At 46.0% G+C, this 17,039-nt stretch overlaps 3 protein-coding genes across 3 annotated transcripts; 1 reads left to right on the top strand and 2 right to left on the bottom strand.

The window, feature by feature from the left end:
• Positions 1 to 129: 129 nt before the first annotated feature.
• COG8 (component of oligomeric golgi complex 8) lies at positions 130 to 6,662 on the bottom strand. The gene is made up of 5 exons (XM_029925495.1): positions 6,213 to 6,662; positions 5,340 to 5,547; positions 3,750 to 4,577; positions 1,350 to 1,518; positions 130 to 576 (listed from the first exon to the last, which is right to left on the bottom strand). Exons 1-5 carry the CDS (start codon positions 6,617 to 6,619, stop codon positions 317 to 319), a joined length of 1,872 nt encoding a protein of 623 aa, XP_029781355.1. The 5' UTR covers positions 6,620 to 6,662; the 3' UTR covers positions 130 to 316.
• On the top strand, positions 6,402 to 9,890 carry NIP7 (nucleolar pre-rRNA processing protein NIP7). The gene is made up of 5 exons (XM_029925498.1): positions 6,402 to 6,952; positions 7,076 to 7,162; positions 7,256 to 7,394; positions 8,403 to 8,543; positions 8,759 to 9,890. The coding sequence occupies exons 1-5, from the start codon at positions 6,897 to 6,899 to the stop codon at positions 8,876 to 8,878; spliced, it is 543 nt and encodes a 180-aa protein (XP_029781358.1). The 5' UTR covers positions 6,402 to 6,896; the 3' UTR covers positions 8,879 to 9,890.
• Positions 9,891 to 10,192: 302 nt separating this feature from the next.
• TMED6 (transmembrane p24 trafficking protein 6) lies at positions 10,193 to 16,123 on the bottom strand. The gene is made up of 4 exons (XM_029925497.1): positions 15,695 to 16,123; positions 14,322 to 14,448; positions 12,554 to 12,705; positions 10,193 to 10,595 (listed from the first exon to the last, which is right to left on the bottom strand). The coding sequence occupies exons 1-4, from the start codon at positions 15,905 to 15,907 to the stop codon at positions 10,362 to 10,364; spliced, it is 726 nt and encodes a 241-aa protein (XP_029781357.1). The 5' UTR covers positions 15,908 to 16,123; the 3' UTR covers positions 10,193 to 10,361.
• Between the last annotated feature and the right edge of the window lie 916 nt (positions 16,124 to 17,039).

Below are 17,039 nucleotides of genomic sequence, written 5' to 3'. Positions count from 1 at the left end.
CCCCCATCCGGCCCCTGTGCGCCGAGCACAGCCGCCCGGCCGCCGCGGTCCTCCCCGGCCCCCGTGGTCCTCCCCGGCCCCCGTAGGCGAGCGCTCCCGTCGCGGGGGACGCCGGGAAGCGCGGCCGGCCTCCGTGACGTCAGGCAGCTTTATTTTTTTAATTTCCGTTTCTTACAGTGTCATCAACCGTTTGCAAGAGTGACCCGGAGGCTCCCCCTTTCACGGGCTGTCACGAATGCCCTCGCAGCCTTTTCCTCCGGGGCTGTCCCCAGCTTTCACCACCACCTCCCTTCCCTCCGTCCCTGGGCGGCTCTGGCTAGGGGTCCGCACCGGGCACCTCGGCCTGCAGCGGCGCAGAGTCGGCACCCTCGGGGAAGGTCGCAGCGACCGGCTCGACGCCTGCCTCCTCCGTGGGGAGTGGTGGCGCTGAAGCTGGGAGCTCGGGCACCAGCTCCCTCTCCTCTAGACACAGGACCGGCTCTCTCTTCGGCAGGATGAAGGCCAGAGGCTCCTGGACGACGTCGATGTTCACGTGCCCAAGGTTTCCGTACTTGGAGAGCTGAGTGGGGGGGATGCCTATCCAGAAAGTAGAGAAAGTGAAATAGAAAAAAACGTTCAATAAATTTAAATATTGATGTCACAGGGGGGAAAAAAACACTTGGAGGGCGTGACAGACACGATTTACATACTTCAATACAGTAAAAGTCATTTTTGTGGAAGGGGACAGCAAACTGCAGTAAAGGACACTTTGACAGTAATCTGGAACAGCACAGTGTAGGGTGGATGGAAGAGAACCCAGAAGGCACTGGCTTCCTTGTGGAAGGGAAAGGCCGAGTTGGGGGGGGGGGGGGGAGTGGCCAGCAGCCACTCTGCTGTCAGCCACACCTGCCCACTGCCCCGGGGAAAGCTCTGTCTCCCCCCTGCCCCACCCCCAGCACAGAGAGAGCGGGCACAGGCAAGTGAAGACAAACTGGGAAAAATCTTTTTAAGACACTTTCTCTGGACATTTTATAAATAGTCATACAATATGTGTTTTTTTCCTAACTTCTTCCACTTAACCAGATAAACACACACGATAAGATGCCATTAAATGAAATGTCCAGAAAAGGCAAATCTGCAACAGAAAGCAGATTGGTGGTTGCAAGGGGTAAAGGTGGGATTGGGGAATGCACCAGGCGTGAGAGATCTTTTTGGGTGATGGAAACGTCCTAAAATTGGATAGTGATAATGGTTCTACGTGTCTTTTTGCTAAAAAACATCAAATTTTACAAATGGGTGAATTATTTAGTATGTGAATTGTATCAGTAAAGTACTGTAGTTTTAAAACTCTTTTTCCTCCTTTGTCTTACCTAACGTCTGTGCTATCTGAGCTGGTGGGAAAAGGACTTGGAGACAGCGATTTAAATACGGAACGAGGTCTTCCAGGAAGACAGTGCAGAACTGGACGAAGAGCTCTTGCTCCCCACTGCTGAAAGCAGCCTCTTCTGCACGATGGAAGGCCAGGATTATATTGGTTACCTAGGGGACAAGATATAAAGACAAGTAACTCCAAACAGTACATTATATTACTATCTTGTTTAAATTCAGAATTGTGGTCACTCTCCACTATTCTGTCACTTCACTGTTATTTCTGACCCAACTTGTTTCATTGCCAGCATAGGTTCCAGTTCCAGGGGAAGAGCATCAGAGGCTCTGGCTCCTACAGGAGAGGGACCAGAACCATAATGGATTTAGGAAAGTGAAGCAAAACTATAGATGGTTTTTACTGAGTCGGGCCTTTGAGGTGCCAGGAGGCTAGACCGCTGGCAAATTGGAAAAGACAGACCTGGAAAAGACGTTCCATATACAAATACTGAGCAACCTAGTTGACATCACAGACAGGCGTCCTGGTGACAGGGTTAGAACACAGAGCCTCAGGGAGTGCTTCGCTTTCTCGTTCAAGTCCTAGCTGTGCCACTAGCTGGTTTTGTGACTTCCAAGTGATTACTTAACACTTCATGCTCCCTATTCCTCAGTTTCCTTACCTACAAAGTAGGGCCTGGAATAGGACCTACCTCATAGGGTTGTGAGGATCAAGTCTAAGTATGACGAACACTACCTGGCATCGAGCAAGTTCTATATAAACGTTAGCAGATAACTATTACCTGAATTTCACTGGCAAAAAAGTTTCCGTGCTCATGCTTTCTTGCTCTTACAGGACGACATTAAAGGTTAGGTTGGGTTTTTTTTTTGAGTACCACAAGTGGGAAAGTTTATTAAAATGAAAAGTACAGACTCGAAGATGTGAGAGCAGGCAAGCTCGAGAGAGAGGGAGCTGGGTCCAGAAAGATTTTAATCTTTTTTTCACATTTATTTACTTTTGAGAGAGAGCGTGAGCAGGGGAGGGGCAGAGAGAGGACAAAAATCCAAAGCAGGCTCCAGGCTCTGAGCTGTCAGCACAGAGCCTGACATGGTGCTTGAACTCACAAACCTGAGATCATGACCTGAGCCCAGGTCAGACGCTTAACTGACTGAGCCACCCATGCGTCTAGCCCAGAAAGGTTGTATATAATCATGTCACAACTGCCACCTGTCTGACAGCAGCTATAAGATGCCATAAGTTTTAAAAAGCACCTCAAGGGGCCCCTGGGTGGCTCAGTCGGGTAAGCCTCCGGCTTCGGCTCAGGTCAGATCTCACGTTCGTGGGTTCGAGCCCCGCGTCAGGCTCTGTGCTGACAGCTAGCTCAGAGCCTGGAGCCTGCTTCCGGTTCTGTGTCTCCTTCTCTCTCTGCCCCTCCCCCTCTCATGCTCTGTCTCTCTCTGTATTAAAAATAAATTTAAAAAAAGCATTAAAAATTTTTTTAAAAAGCACCTCAATATCTGAACATTTAAATATGTAAAAAATGTAGGATATGATTGGTGCTAGTATTTCTTGTGCTCTGTAGATTCTAAGATGGCTCTTATGAATCCCACCTCCTGGTATCCACTCCTTTGTGTAATCCCTTCCCCTTGATTGCAGGCAGAATATGGTCTTGTTTCTAACCAATATATGGGAAATGTGAATGATTTTGCAGATATAATTAAAGCCCCTATCACCTGACTTTGAATTACTCAAGGGATATCCTGGGTAGGCTTGACTTAATCAGATGAATCTTTTTAAAAAAAAAAAAAAAGGGTTGAGGACTTCCCTAACAGAAGACACTCATGCAGGAGAGACACTCTCCCACTGGCCCTGAACAATCAGAAAGCCCCGCTGTGAACAGGCTTATGGAGTGAGGTGGCATCTGGGAACTGAGGGCCTTAGACCTACAACCACAAAGAACAGAAATCTGCCAACATGAATGAGCTTGAAAGGGGACGTCAAGCTTCAGATGAGACTGCAGCCTGGCCAACAACTTGACTGCAACCTTGTGAGAGGTCGAAGCAGAGGACCCAGGACTCCCAATCTACAGAGAGTGGGAGATGATACATGTGTGTTGTTTCAGGCTGCTGTGTTTGGGGGGAGTTTGTTAAGCAACAACAGAAAACAACTACAGCATTACTGAATGATTATTACAGGTGAGCCACTTCATGAATTGTTCTAGGTCCCATGAAGCGAGTTGGGGGGAGGGGAGGGGACTAACCAGAGCTTCTCAATCAGAAAAACCTCTAAAACCCCATTAAATTTAAGTCTGCAACCACCTAGCACATGGATTGGTTTGTATTTTACAAAAGTCTGGCCACATTTTACCAAAGAAAGCCCCAGTAGAGAACCAGCAGTATGTGCTCACCTTGGCAAGGGCATCCTCCAGGGCCCCAGTCACATCCTGTGCCAGGGCCACAGGGCAGCAGAGGCGCAGATCATTGAAGGCAACCAGAATATTGTTGAGGAAGCAGGCAAGGGGTGGGAAATCTAAGAGCACCATGGGTGGTTGCAGGGTCCCTGGCTGAGTGACCGGCACAGCAGCAGGCAGGTTACTGCTGCCCAGGATGGCTGGAGCGGAGATGAGGGTGTAGGAATTCATTTCATCCTGGAACTTCTCCACTGCTTCCTGAATTGCTTTCTGGAAAGTGCTGATGGCCACCTGCTGGAAAATAGGAGCCAACTGGCCGCGGAAATCAGCCCCCACCCGGCTGAAGGACAGCCCAAAGTACATGCATTGACCTAGCAGAGAGTCTAGGCGGCCACCTATCCCCCGGTTAAGGTTGGTCTCCAGAACCTGCAGGAATTGTGAGACTTTCTGGAGCACCCAGCCATGGAAGATGGCACTCTCGTTCACGGTGTGCCCACCCACGGCAGCCGGCAGCAATGAGTCCTCATCTGAGAATATGGCACGGTACTGGGTGATGATATCAAACAGATGGACGCGGCAGGCCTCAATGGTTTTTGTGATGTGGAAATAGGGATCATCATTGGGGATGGCAGTCAGGATGGAATGGAGCCAAGCATCTCGGGCCTGAAGAAACTTCACCCTCAACTCGGCCTCGGTGAAGACATCCATGCGCCGCAGGAAGCCAATGACACGGAGGCAGGCAGGGAGCTGGATGTTGGTCCTCAGTTGCTGGATCAGCTGGCTCAGCATCAGCTGCATGGACTGGCGCACTTCGTTCACGATGCCCTGACAATAAGGGGCTCAATCATACCACAAAGGAAAAGACCCTTTCTGGAACTCATTCTGCCACCCCGAATGTTGCAGACCAATGTGCCACTGTTCTCCTGATTTCCAATATTTCCCAGAGTTGATGTGTGCAGGGTTGCCAACAAAGATCTGGGTCACTGTGGCCTACAGGCCCTGTGTGGTTCTCCTGCCACACCCACTTCCTAACACTGCCTCCTTGCTCGCTGCAATCCAGTCACACTTTTTTTTTTCCTGTTTTTATATTTCTTAAACACTCATAACGTGTTCCCTCTTGAGCCTCCTATACTTATTTCTACTTTCTGGTTTGCGCCTTCCCCACATCTTCCTGTGGCCGGTTCCTTCTCATCATCTGGGTCTCAGCTTAAATATTATTTCTCCAACACGCCACTCTACCTATGGTACCTCTAGTCTCCTCTACCCACTCCCTGGTTTATTTTCTTCATTTACCACTATATGAAAGGATCATTTATTTATTTACCAACTATCAGCTTACGTTCATGAAAGCCAGGGCCCTGTCTGGTGTGTCTCATTTCTCCTTAGCACCTAGATTAGTGCCTGGCATATGGTCAGTATTTATCAGGTGAATGAATGAATGTTTATGTCCAAGCCTCTGCCTGACTGGCAGAAACTGATGTGAAACCTGCAGTTTCCCTAAGGTGTCTGTGTAAAGGTTCAGCAAGGACCACAGAAGTACTGATTACAAGAACATCAGTCTGAGTCCTTTTGGGGCAGTTTGGCTACCTGGATGACAGGGATGGAGGAATATTTCCTCTCCAGTCGGCGAACATAGGCTGCCAGCTCCAGGGCCTCTTCATAGTAGTTGTTCCGGACACACGTGTCCATGAGCTGGGGGATCTCCAGGATCTCCAGGATCTCTGTGTGCCGGTTTAGGGTCAAGGTGTTCATGCGGCGGTTGGAGCTGATCTCTTCAGCCTCTTTCACAAAGTTTCTGGTAACAAACAGGAAAATGTCGGTCACTCATTGCTCTACACCCAAAACTCAGCTATATTTACCAAGCATTTACTACGAAATGGGCACTGAGCTGGGTAGTTTATGATTTAATCTTCACCCCAAAAGGTGAAAGGCAGAATTAGGGCAATAGACTGAGGATCTAGAGAGGCAAAATATGGCTTAAACAGAAGGGATTTTTTGGTAATTTCTGCCTCCACATGGAAGGATTTCCTCGTCAACCTTCTATCCATTAAAAGTTCTGGGCGGTCTCAGCTGCTGTGTGTGCGTGGATTGTTGCTGACAACCGCAGAGTGTTAACTATGTCAGGCCAATGATTAAGTGCTTGGCATGGATTCTCTATTTAGTACTCACAACAGTCCTGTCAGGGAGGGACGTGCTGCTGGTTTCCAATTCTGACTTCGAAACTTATTAGCTGTGCCAATGGACTGAACGATCAGTAAGCTCCCCGTCTCAACTTGCTCATACATAAAATGGGAATAACAGTACCTACCTCGAAAGCTGCCGTGAAGTTTAAATGGATTTAAAAAATGCTCAAAGGAGAGCCTAGCGCATGGTAGGTGCTATGTAAGCGTTAGGTATTTCTATCATAAACGTCAGGTATTTCAGTTGCTAAAAGCCCCTTTAGTGCTGGGCCCGCCGCACCTGCAGCTCTGCTGGAAGCTGGGCAAGCGGTCGAGCAGGCGGCCGAGCGACGCCTCCACGTCGCCAAAGAGGCGGTGGATGCGCTCGGTGCACTCGGCGCCGCGGATGAAGGTCTTATAGTTGGCGAAGGCCAAGTCGCGCGTCTGCTGCAGCAGCTGCGCTCGCTCCTCCGCCAAGCGCTCGGGCTCGCGCCTCAGCCGCTCCAGCCCGGAGCCGCTCAGCTCCCGGAGGTAGCGGCCCACATCGGGCCGCTCCCGCCACTGGGCCTCGGGGAAGCGGTCCCGGAACAGCGAGGCCAGGAGCCCTTCATCCTCCACTTCCCCGAGAGCCGCCGCGGTGGCGGTCGCTGTGGCCGAGGCCGACGCGGTGGCGGTGGTTGACGAAGCGAGAGTCTCCGTCGCCGCCATCTTCGGGCAACAGCGTCACTTCACCTCCCGCCCTGCGAGGGCGCCGGCTCGGAATCTAGGACCGGAAGCAGCGGGGGCACCCTTCCGATCTCTGTGGTTTCGTTCCGCCCGGCTTTCCTTCTCCGACGGTCCTCCAGGCGGCGGGGCGCTAGCGTGGAGAACAGATTTGAATGCGGCTAGAGAGGCAGGCTTTGGGGTTGCCAGGGAGCGGCCGGCGGCTGACTTCCGTTTCCGGCCGCTGAGGCACGCGGATTCGGTGTTGCAACCCAGCGGGAAAATGCGGCCTTTGACTGAAGAAGAGACCCGCGTAATGTTTGAGAAGATAGCGAAATAGTAAGAGCGCGCCCCGGGGAAGGGGGAAGGTGTTTGTGGCAGGGACGGGCTCGGGTGGAGTGGGGGCGCGGCGCTGGCAGGAGTCTGTCGGGGCGCCGTCTCCAGGCCTCCTTTTGCCTTCAGCATCGGGGAGAACCTTCAGCTGCTGGTCGACAGGCCCGACGGCACCTACTGTTTCAGGCTGCACAACGACCGGGTGTACTACGTGAGGTGAGGCGGTGCCGGGTGGACCGCAGTGGGCCGGAGGGAGGACTGGGTCCCACCAGCCTCCCCCATCTGATCCCTTCTTCCTCACATTTTAAGTGAGAAGATCCTGAAGTTGGCCGCCAACATCTCTGGGGACAAGCTGGTGTCTCTGGGGACCTGCTTCGGAAAATTCACTAAGACTCACAAGTTCCGGTTGCACATCACAGCTCTGGATTACCTGGCACCCTATGCCAAGGTTTGTGGGGGGCGGGGGCGGGGATGGTATTCAGTCGGCCACTGGGGGTGAAGGAAGTCAAAGATGAGAGCCACGTCAGAACGCAGATAATTGGGTGGCTTCTCTGCCTCGGAGCCCCTGACAGTGCTTATTAGGTCAGTACCAACGCACAGAGATGTCTGTAGGACTTGCTGCTTGGCCGCCGTTGGCGCTCTGGCATAGGCATGCTGGGTAGCCGCATAGTCCTAGTAACGTTCAGCAAAGTCGAGAAGCCTCTGCAGACCCCACTCAAAGCCAGTAGATGGCTTTGGTGAGGAGCCTAGTGGGGTCCGGAAAAAAGGTCTTAAACTATCCGTGAGAGAGACTGTAGAGTCGAGTGAGTAAAGAACCTCCTGGGAGTTCTTGTTCCGAGAATGAACTTGAGATAACCATCCAGTCTTTCTCTTTTCCTTAAGATGCTTTCAAGAAATTAATCCTAGGGGCGCCTGGGTGGCTCAGTAGGTTAAGCCTCCGACTTCGGCTCAGGTCAGATCTCACATTCGTGGGTTCGAGCCCCGCGTCAGGCTCTGTGCTGACAGCTAGCTCAGAGCCTGGAGCCTGCTTCTGGTTCTGTGTCTCCTTCTCTCTCTGCCCCTCCCCCTCTCATGCTCTGTCTCTCTCTGAATCAAAAATAAATAAAAACATTAAAAAAAATTAAAAAAAAAATTAATCCTATAGGGGCACCTGGGTGGCTCAGTCAGTTAAGGGTCGAACTCTTGATAGTGGACGCAGGTCATCACCTTGCAGTTGTGAAATCAGCCCTCAGCTGGGCACTGCACTGAGCGTGGAGCGTCTCGAGATGCTCACTCTCTGCCCCTCCCCCACTTGTGCCCATGCTCACGCTCTCTCGAAATATTTTTTTTAAAAAAAGACAAAAATCTCTTTCTTATGAACAGAAATTAATCACATATCAAAACAGCTGGCTAATCTGTGGGATATAACTATTAGCATTTTAATGTCCCTTGGATTTAATTCTGTTTTTTTTCATAGTATAAAGTGTGGATAAAGCCTGGAGCAGAGCAGTCCTTCCTGTATGGGAACCATGTGCTGAAATCTGGACTGGGGCGAATCACTGAAAGTACCTGTCAGTACCAGGGAGTGGTGGTGTACTCCATGGCAGACGTCCCTCTGGTGAGTAGAGATGGTAGCTCTTAGAAAAATCAAGTATCTCTTTTAATCAAGAAGGAGGTATTTTTCACCTGTGCGCTTCAGAGACTAAATTCTCAGCACCTTTTGAATTTCTCAAAGATAAGAACTGTATTTTTTTCATCTTCGTTATTTCCACCCCTTGATGCATGCCTGTTGAATGACTTGAGTGAATCAGTGTCTCTTCTTTTGAATCCCAGGGTTTTGGGGTGGCAGCAAAGTCTACACAAGACTGCAGGAAAGTAGACCCCATGGCGATTGTGGTATTTCATCAAGCAGACATTGGGGAATATGTGCGGCATGAAGAGACACTGACTTAACACGAAACCGTCGCGAGGACTTGTGGCTGTGTGCAGGGGCCTAGCTTTGTTTCCCGGGTCTGTGTAGGCTCCATCACCATGTTGAATTCTGTCAACACTGACTTCTCCAGGGACTTCTTAGTTAAATACTCTCTCTATTGCGATCAAATTGCAGGCTGGATTCTTATGTGGAAATGGTTCAAAAATGGCATTTCAGATCTTTGTGTTTGTGACTAAACAGAATGTTGTGTTTCATATTTGAATCAGAGGGCCTCTTGTCTTGAGTAACAGGTTCTAAGTCGTTGGAACTGAGGACAAGAATAGCTAGCTTATTGTTATCTGTGATAACTGTTTTCAAACTCATGCTGAGACCACAGAGGATTTTTTCCATTATTTATATGATGGGAGTTAGATATTGCCATTTTAGAATAGTAGGCCATGTACGGAACTTTTATGAATGAGATTTGGATGAAATAAGAGCGATTTGTCCTGCCAGTTTTCTATACAGTAGGTGTTGTGTGGTATGGAAGAAAGCCTGGGATCCAAAGCCCATTTCTGACACCTGCCAGCTGTATGGCCTTAGAAGAGTCATTAAACTTTAATAAGCTTAATTTTCTTCTTCTGCTTCAAAAACCAGCTTTAACCATCTACCTAAAAAGGGTTTTTAGAATTAAAAATCAAGTTTGTAAAGCACTTAGCACAGTGCCTGGCAAATGATAGGTGTTAAATAAATGGTAAGAATTATTTTTATATTGCATATATTGGGTATTTCTCTTACTAAGGATAGGATCTTATGAATATATCTTATATATCTTGGTTCTCGATCTTTCTTTTTCTTAGATGGTATGATCCCAGGCTAATATTACTTTCATCACGTTGCTTTCTTAAAGCATGATTTCCCATAAAAGCCTTTACTTAATCGGACTAGACAGACAGCGCTAATCAGAGACCTTGATATAATTGAGCTCTTACATCATTCCCCATGCCTCTTAAAATTATTTTTGGAATTATTAAAAAATTTTTTAATGAAAAATTTCCACTGTTTTTAAAAACTGCCTGTTTCAAATATAGTGTTTTTCTTTTTATTCTGCTTCTTTTAAACTCCAAAGTGACATCTCTCAAAATAAAAAATTTTTCAACTACAAAAAAGCAGTCTGCCAATTCCTGTTTTTGTATGCAACATATAAAACTGAGATATGTATGTTTTTGTCCCATTTTTTTCCCCCCAACTCTTACCCCTCCCCTGGTTCTCAACCCTCTAGATAAACTTAGAGTTAAGGGACTGCTATATGAACAGTATTTCGATGGTAGCATTTAGTGCACACTTTCATAATAGCCAGTATCAATACTTATACATTTTTATTATTTTATTGCCATTTTGAGGCCATAGGAAGGAAGAGCAATAGACTAAACTGTTCTAACAAGATAAGTTGATTTTTTCCCAATAACTTTACAAAGCTTGTGACCCAGAAGCAAAGAACTAAGGTACTGTAGTCATTTCGGCTTAGCATCTTGGCTTTTTTGTGTCTGTAATCTTTGGGACATTGAAGAGACGCTTCAAGAAATACAGCTGCAGGATTCCAGAAAGAACAATAACAAAGCTCTGGGCTGTCGACCACCAGTTCACGTAGTTATGGTTTGATTGGAGAAGGAAAAGGTCAGCTGTTTTCCTCATGCGGGCAAAGTTGTAATATCGCCACATGTGAAAGATATTGTTCTGCACCTTCCGTGTACTCTCCTGTGGGACAGAAAATGAAATTAAATAGTCCTCCCTCCCTCCCATCTAGTCTTACTGGGGTGCTCATAAGCACTAACCTAAGTTATCTGGAAGCCGAGTAACTTATTCATAAAATTTTATGATACGTATAGTAAGTTGGTTATTATAGTTGTTAGTAAAGCTGGTTTTGCTCTCTGAAAAAATCGCCTGGACTTTAGTCTAAAATGACATAATTTTTATAATGAAAAACTTCAATGCTAAAACAATAAAGCTCTTTCAGAGTGTCTCTAGGTTTAGACATGTACTCAATACATCATTGCCCCTCTGGCTGATGTTTTCTGTTCTTTATAGATGGTAGAAGATGGGGGCCTGCCTGCAAACTTTTGTTTTTGAAGTATTTTATTTAAGTAATCTCTTCACCCAACGTGGGGCTCCAACTCATGACTCTGAAATCAAGAGTCACATGCTGTACTGACTCAGCCAGTCAGGTGCCCCTGCAAACTTTTTATTAAAGGACCAAATAGTAAATAGTTTAGACTTTGCAGGTGATGCAGTCTATATTACAACTATGAAACTCTGGCCTTGTTAGCACAAAAGCAGCCGTATGTGATTGTCAAACGAGCATAGCTGTGTTTCTTCGGTTCGTGAAACTTCATTTACAAAAACAGGCAGTGGGATTTTGTGCCTTGAAAAATACTATCAAGAAAGTGAAAAGACATCCCACAGAATAGGGAAAATGTCTGCAAATCCTTTATCTGTTAAGGAACTTCTATCCATATACATATAGAAACAAAAAATGTAAAATGTGCAAAAGATTTGAATAGTCAGTTCTGCACAGAAGATACACAGATGGCCAAAAAACATGAAAAGATGCTCAATGTCATTAGTCATTAGAGACACATAACTCAAAACCACAAGATACAACTTCACACCCACTAGGATAGGTATAATAAAAGACAGAGTAACCTGTTGGCAGGGAAGTGGAGAAATTGAAATTGAGTGTAAGATGTTTTACGTACTGGAAAATAGTTACTCATAAAGTTAAACAGAGATTTTATGTACTGGAAAATAGTTACTCAGAAAGTTAAACAGAGATACCATATGATCCACTAGAGTTTCCTACTAATTGGTATACAGAAATGAAAACATGTTCACACAAAAACATCATGCAAATGTTCATACCTGCATTATTCCTAACAACCAAAAATTGGATGACCCAAATGTCACCAGCTGATGAGTGGATAAGAAACTGATATATTCATACAAGAAAATATCCATCCATAGAAGGGAATGAAGTATTGATACATGCTATAGTGTGGATGACTCTTGAAAACATGTTAAGTGAAAGAAGTCAGAAACAAAAGGCCACACTGTATGATTATATTCATGTCAAGTGCACAGAATAGGCAGATTTAAGGAAATAAAGTTGATTAGTGAGTGAGTGCCCAGGACTAGGGGCGAGGGGCGAGGGGAAGGAAGTATGGAGTTCTCTTTGGGGTGATGAAACTTGTGAAATTAGATGCTGGCACTAGTCACATTACCTTGGGAATGTACTAAAAACCACAGAACTGTACATTTTAAAATAATGAATTCTAGCTAAAATTTTAAAAATGGGTGCCTGGTGGCTCAGTCAGTTAAGTGTCCAACTCTTGGTTTCAGCTCAGGTCCCGGGTTGGTGGGCGAAAGCCCTGCATCAGGCTCTGTGCTGACCACGCAGAATCTCGCTGGGACTCTCTCTCTCTCCCAAAATACATACATACATAAAAAAGAAACAGGCAGTGGGACAGATTTGGCCTGTGCACCAGACTTTGCCAACTCTTGTTATAAAACAAGTGAGACGTTTTAAGAGCTCTGAGTCATAAAAACTGAAGGTTTCAAATTCTCTTGCCTGTTTGGTTTCTCCCCAGATGAGCCCTCACGCAGATGATGTTACTGATTTACAAGGATGTTTCCACAGATGTTTCTCCCACAAAAGTTACCTCAATTGCATCCAGAGTATCATTCAGTTGTTTTCTTTCATTCTTCTGCTTGTGGTCCATCTCAGGCCCCTCATAGAAGACTCCAAAATTGAGGTAAACTTGCACAGAACCAAAGTGATTTTGCTGATTTTTTAGACAAAGCTGATAAAAACCTGTAGGAATCCCAGATCATTATGAGTCCTGGCCTCCACCCTTTGTTGAACTCCCACCCTCTAGATTTTCCTGGAGATACTATTTTCCAGTGTTTAAATGTGCTACCTAACACCTTTTTTTTTTACTTAGGACATACAAAGATAGAAGTTTTAAGGTGGAAGATGTTACATGATCTTCCATGAAACTTATCCCATGAAACTAAGTGTCAGTTATAATGTGTTTTGCCAAATATTAGTAACTTAGTTCTATAAAACAGTAAATTTATAAGTAAATTTATTAAGTAACTTAGTTCTATACTAGATAGGAAACCATGTTTTCTCCTTTGCCACCTGTATTTCCCACATCTCTTACAGAAGCTCTCTGTTCAACAAAATGAGTTGAAATTAAGAGCTTGGTTTTTGCTGCCTTATACACCATAACTGGGGGATACTGTCTTGAACTTGAAACTAGGAAAAAAAAATTGATGTGTTGTGAATGAAACTATTCTGCCAGATGGAGTAACTTCTGCAAGGTGGTTTGTACAGGAGCTAATGGTTTGGGGTATATACCCCAACTAGTGCTGGTTCTCAACTGGGATCGCCTCCCTGTGTGTGTGTATGGGGGTGGGGCGGGGGGGAGCCGGGAGGAGTGGGGTTAGAAGTGTGTGGCAGTCAGTGTGTTTGATTGTTCTAATGACTGGAAAGCACTGCTGGTACATAGGGGCCAAAGATGCCAAATACCGTATCGTGCTGAATATCCTGTGCCACACAGTGAGGGACTGTTTCATGCCCCCATTGAGACACACTCGTTTTTGTCTGTACACCTGGCTGGTAGAGAGGGCAGTTAAAACCAACAGGTGTGGTCCAGCATGGGGATAGCTCAGTCTGGTTGTAGGAGTTTTCTGGTGCCTGGAGAAGTGCTTTGTTCTGGTGTGTGGATATTTTCATGGCCATGCGTTTCCTTTTGTTCTGAGTCTGCTGTCTTCTAACTGGCTCAAGTATTCCGGGACTGGAAAGCAACGTTATGTTGTAATAACTTTATTAATTGGAATTCTGTATTAAAAATGGGTCTCTGTTTTGGTCACTTTCCCATAATCTGATCAGTTGGAGATGAGATAAAATTGAGCTTCTTGACCCTGGAGTTACAGTAATTAGTCACCTGGAGACGCTGCCCTGAATCCTGAATCTGACAGTGGACCGCCTGCTGCTTAATGCCCTCTGCCAAAGGCAGTCTCTGGGAAAGATTTGATATTGGTGTTGGAGGCTGGTTTTTGGTGTTGAAAGCTGGGTTTTTCCCCCCTACTGTTTGATCATCCCTGTGTGAAAAAGCCAGGGCGTTTTTGTCTCAGGTTCTTAAATAATTTCCAGGGCGCCTGGGTGGCTCAGTCAGTTGGCATCCAGCTCTTGATTTCGGCTCAGGACGTCATCTCAGGGGTTCGTAAGATCAAGCCCCACATCGGGCTCCACACCAACAGTGTGGAGCCTGCTTGGTATTCTTTTTCGGTCCCTCTCTCTCTGCCTTCCTCCACCTCTGTTAACATGCCCATTCACCCTCTCTCAAACCGAAAAGAGTAATTTCAGTACTTTATGATTCACCCAATTTCAAAGAAACAGTAGCTATGATGATAAAAACAGACCTGTCTCTTTGATAGAGAAGTTAATCTGGCCCCGAACATCCTCAGAGGAGTCTATGAGGAAACCCTGTGGGGTATGTGCTGTGGCAGCAACATGCCGGTCATGTGACATTCCCAGCGTCCTCTGCACCTGCCAAGACACATTAAAGAGGGTGTAAAGCCCCCGTTGCATCGCCAGGAAGCTAGCAAAGTGGTAGGATTGACATTCATGATCATCAGCACAGTGGTTCTCAATCAGGGACAGTGCTGCCCAGTCCTCTCTGGGAATTTGCACTGAGACAACAGTCATGTTGGGAAGGTAGGAAGGGACAGCAATGCTGAACACTCTATGTTAGAAACAGTACTGCAGGACAAAGAATTGCCCAAAATGCCAGTAGCACTCTGGTTAGGAAGACATTTGTCAGACCACACATCATGTGTCAATTGGTATGTATGTTTTTGGCTATGGAGTTTTTGACTGAACTTGCTTGGTTTTGATTTCGTTGGTGTTCCTGATTTGGGCTTATTTGCTGCTTGACAGCAAATGAATAAGGCATTCATAGGCACTTGTCCCCAAGCTGTGTCTTGATAAGCCCAGACCACTGTGAGCTGATTAGTAGCTACTGTTCTAAATTCAGAGATAAGAAAAGGCTCTGATAAGCTAATAAGCTTTGAGTTACAGTAGAATGGAAGATCAATAGAGTCTATTACTATGTAAACAAAATTTAGAAAATTAACAGGTTTCTGAGATAAAGAACAAGTAAATGAACAGCCTCTGACTTTACTATCGAGTTCACCATCCTTGGGCAGTGTGGTGTAAGACCACAGGATGGATAAATGTGAACAGGCAACTTTTAGACATTGACTTTCCTATAGAAACAGGACTGTCTGGCCAAGTAGAGCAACCTTGAGTCAGTGATTCTGTAATTTGCCAGAATTACCCCTAAAAGCAAGAGAGTAAACTTTGGCTCCCCTAGCCCCATAAACTGAAGCATCCTTCTTTGAAATGTTGGGCCTGTTGCCAAAGTTCTTGTAAGTTTTCATTTTACTTTGTACATATCCGTATTGTTTTAATGCTTTTAAAAATGGATTCTCTCCTCTCTCATCTCCAAATCCGAGTTAATATATGATTACCTCTCTGGGAAGAGGCAGCTAGTTTGTCCATGACTTTGAACCCACCTCCACTGCCCCCATTTTGCTTGGTCAAGCCATATGTTTCAGTGATTATTCATCCATGGAGAGTGGCCTTCTAACTGGAGGTCCATTTCATTAACAGGTAGGAAATCACAGCATAAGAAAGATGACTAGAATCTTGTATTCAAGTAAAACCTGACCCACTTTATACAAGGAAACAACAAACAAGTCCCCAGGATGGCTGGAGGACTCCATGTACTCACCTCGTAACTAAAATAGAAGTATCCATTCTGGTAGGCAAATTGCCAGAAGCATTCTGTGCCTCCTGGAGGGATCATGATGGCAAAGTCAGATCGATCTGCTTCATGGAAGAGTGGCTGGTCCCCAGAGCCACCAAAGGGTTCTGTCTTCTGGCTCCTAGCAGAGGTCACTAAGTTCAGAACTACCAGTCCAGCTCCAGAGAGTAAAGAGAACATGCTGCTTTCCAAAGACTCCTCTGTAGGTGAACTGCTTGCACAAGCCCAGCGAAACCAAGCAGTTTAGACACCTGCGAGGGTAATCATTAACTCACGAGTCACACTTAGGCCTGTTTCGGGGCCATACATGGATATTCTATAATAGAACTGGCATGAGACTCCCATGCTTGGCTCAAAGCAGGAGGTTTTATTTTTACCTCAAAAACTCAATGGGGGAAGAAAAAAAAAAAACTCAGTGGGGGTGCGGCACCTGATGGCTCAGTCACCTAAGTGTCCGACTTTGGCTCAGGTTATGATTTCACTCTTTGTGGGTTTGAGCCCTGCGTCAGGCTCCGTGCTGACAGTTCAGAGCCTAGAGCCTGCTTTAGATTCTGTCTTCCTCTCTCTCTGCTCCTCCCCTGCTTGCACTCTGTCTCTCCCTCTCTCAGAAATAAACATTTAAGAAAACAAAACAAAACACTCAGTGGCGTACCAAACCTACTTCATGGGTGCTAGATAGAATCTGCTACTACAGAAGAGGTATTTCTATCCTTCCTTTCGGCTATGGTTTTTCATACCCACTTCTTAACATTTAGTAAGTTTATTTACAACCATCTGAATATACTGACAAAGTCTGGCTGGGGAGATTCTTTCCTTATTCATACCTAATTGCTAAATGATACCTATTGCTCCAGTAGGATATGTGGGGCAGACCTGTTTCAACAGAATTTGTTCTGCCCAATGCTAGAGGTTAGAGAGTAAAAAGCACTTAGTGGATAAAGTGAGCAAGAGGCAGTGGTCAAATGCTCCACATAATCCTTATCCCCCCCCCCCCCCCCGCCACTGATATATTCATCTAAAACGTACAACAACAACCCACTTAAAAGACTTTCTATTATTCAAACCCTGCTCGCTCTTCTTTTTCATGACTTCTTCAGCACTCATGGGGCGGGAGGGGAGAAGGGGGTGGGAGGCTCACCAAACATCCACTGACTTCATGGCTGGCATTGAACTAAGAGATTTACTTGCTTCACATTTATTCTCACAACAGCCCTGCAAGAGAGGTACCATTACCTACTGACTTATAGATGAGAAAGTGTTCATTCAGAGACTGCAGTGGCCGGCTCACTTTTCCAGAAGCATGGCTGGTGCA

This window comes from Suricata suricatta, chromosome 16 (genome assembly GCF_006229205.1).
Source record: "Suricata suricatta isolate VVHF042 chromosome 16, meerkat_22Aug2017_6uvM2_HiC, whole genome shotgun sequence".
NCBI lineage: Eukaryota > Metazoa > Chordata > Mammalia > Carnivora > Herpestidae > Suricata > Suricata suricatta.
This window is presented reverse-complemented; position numbering and strand designations above follow the sequence as displayed.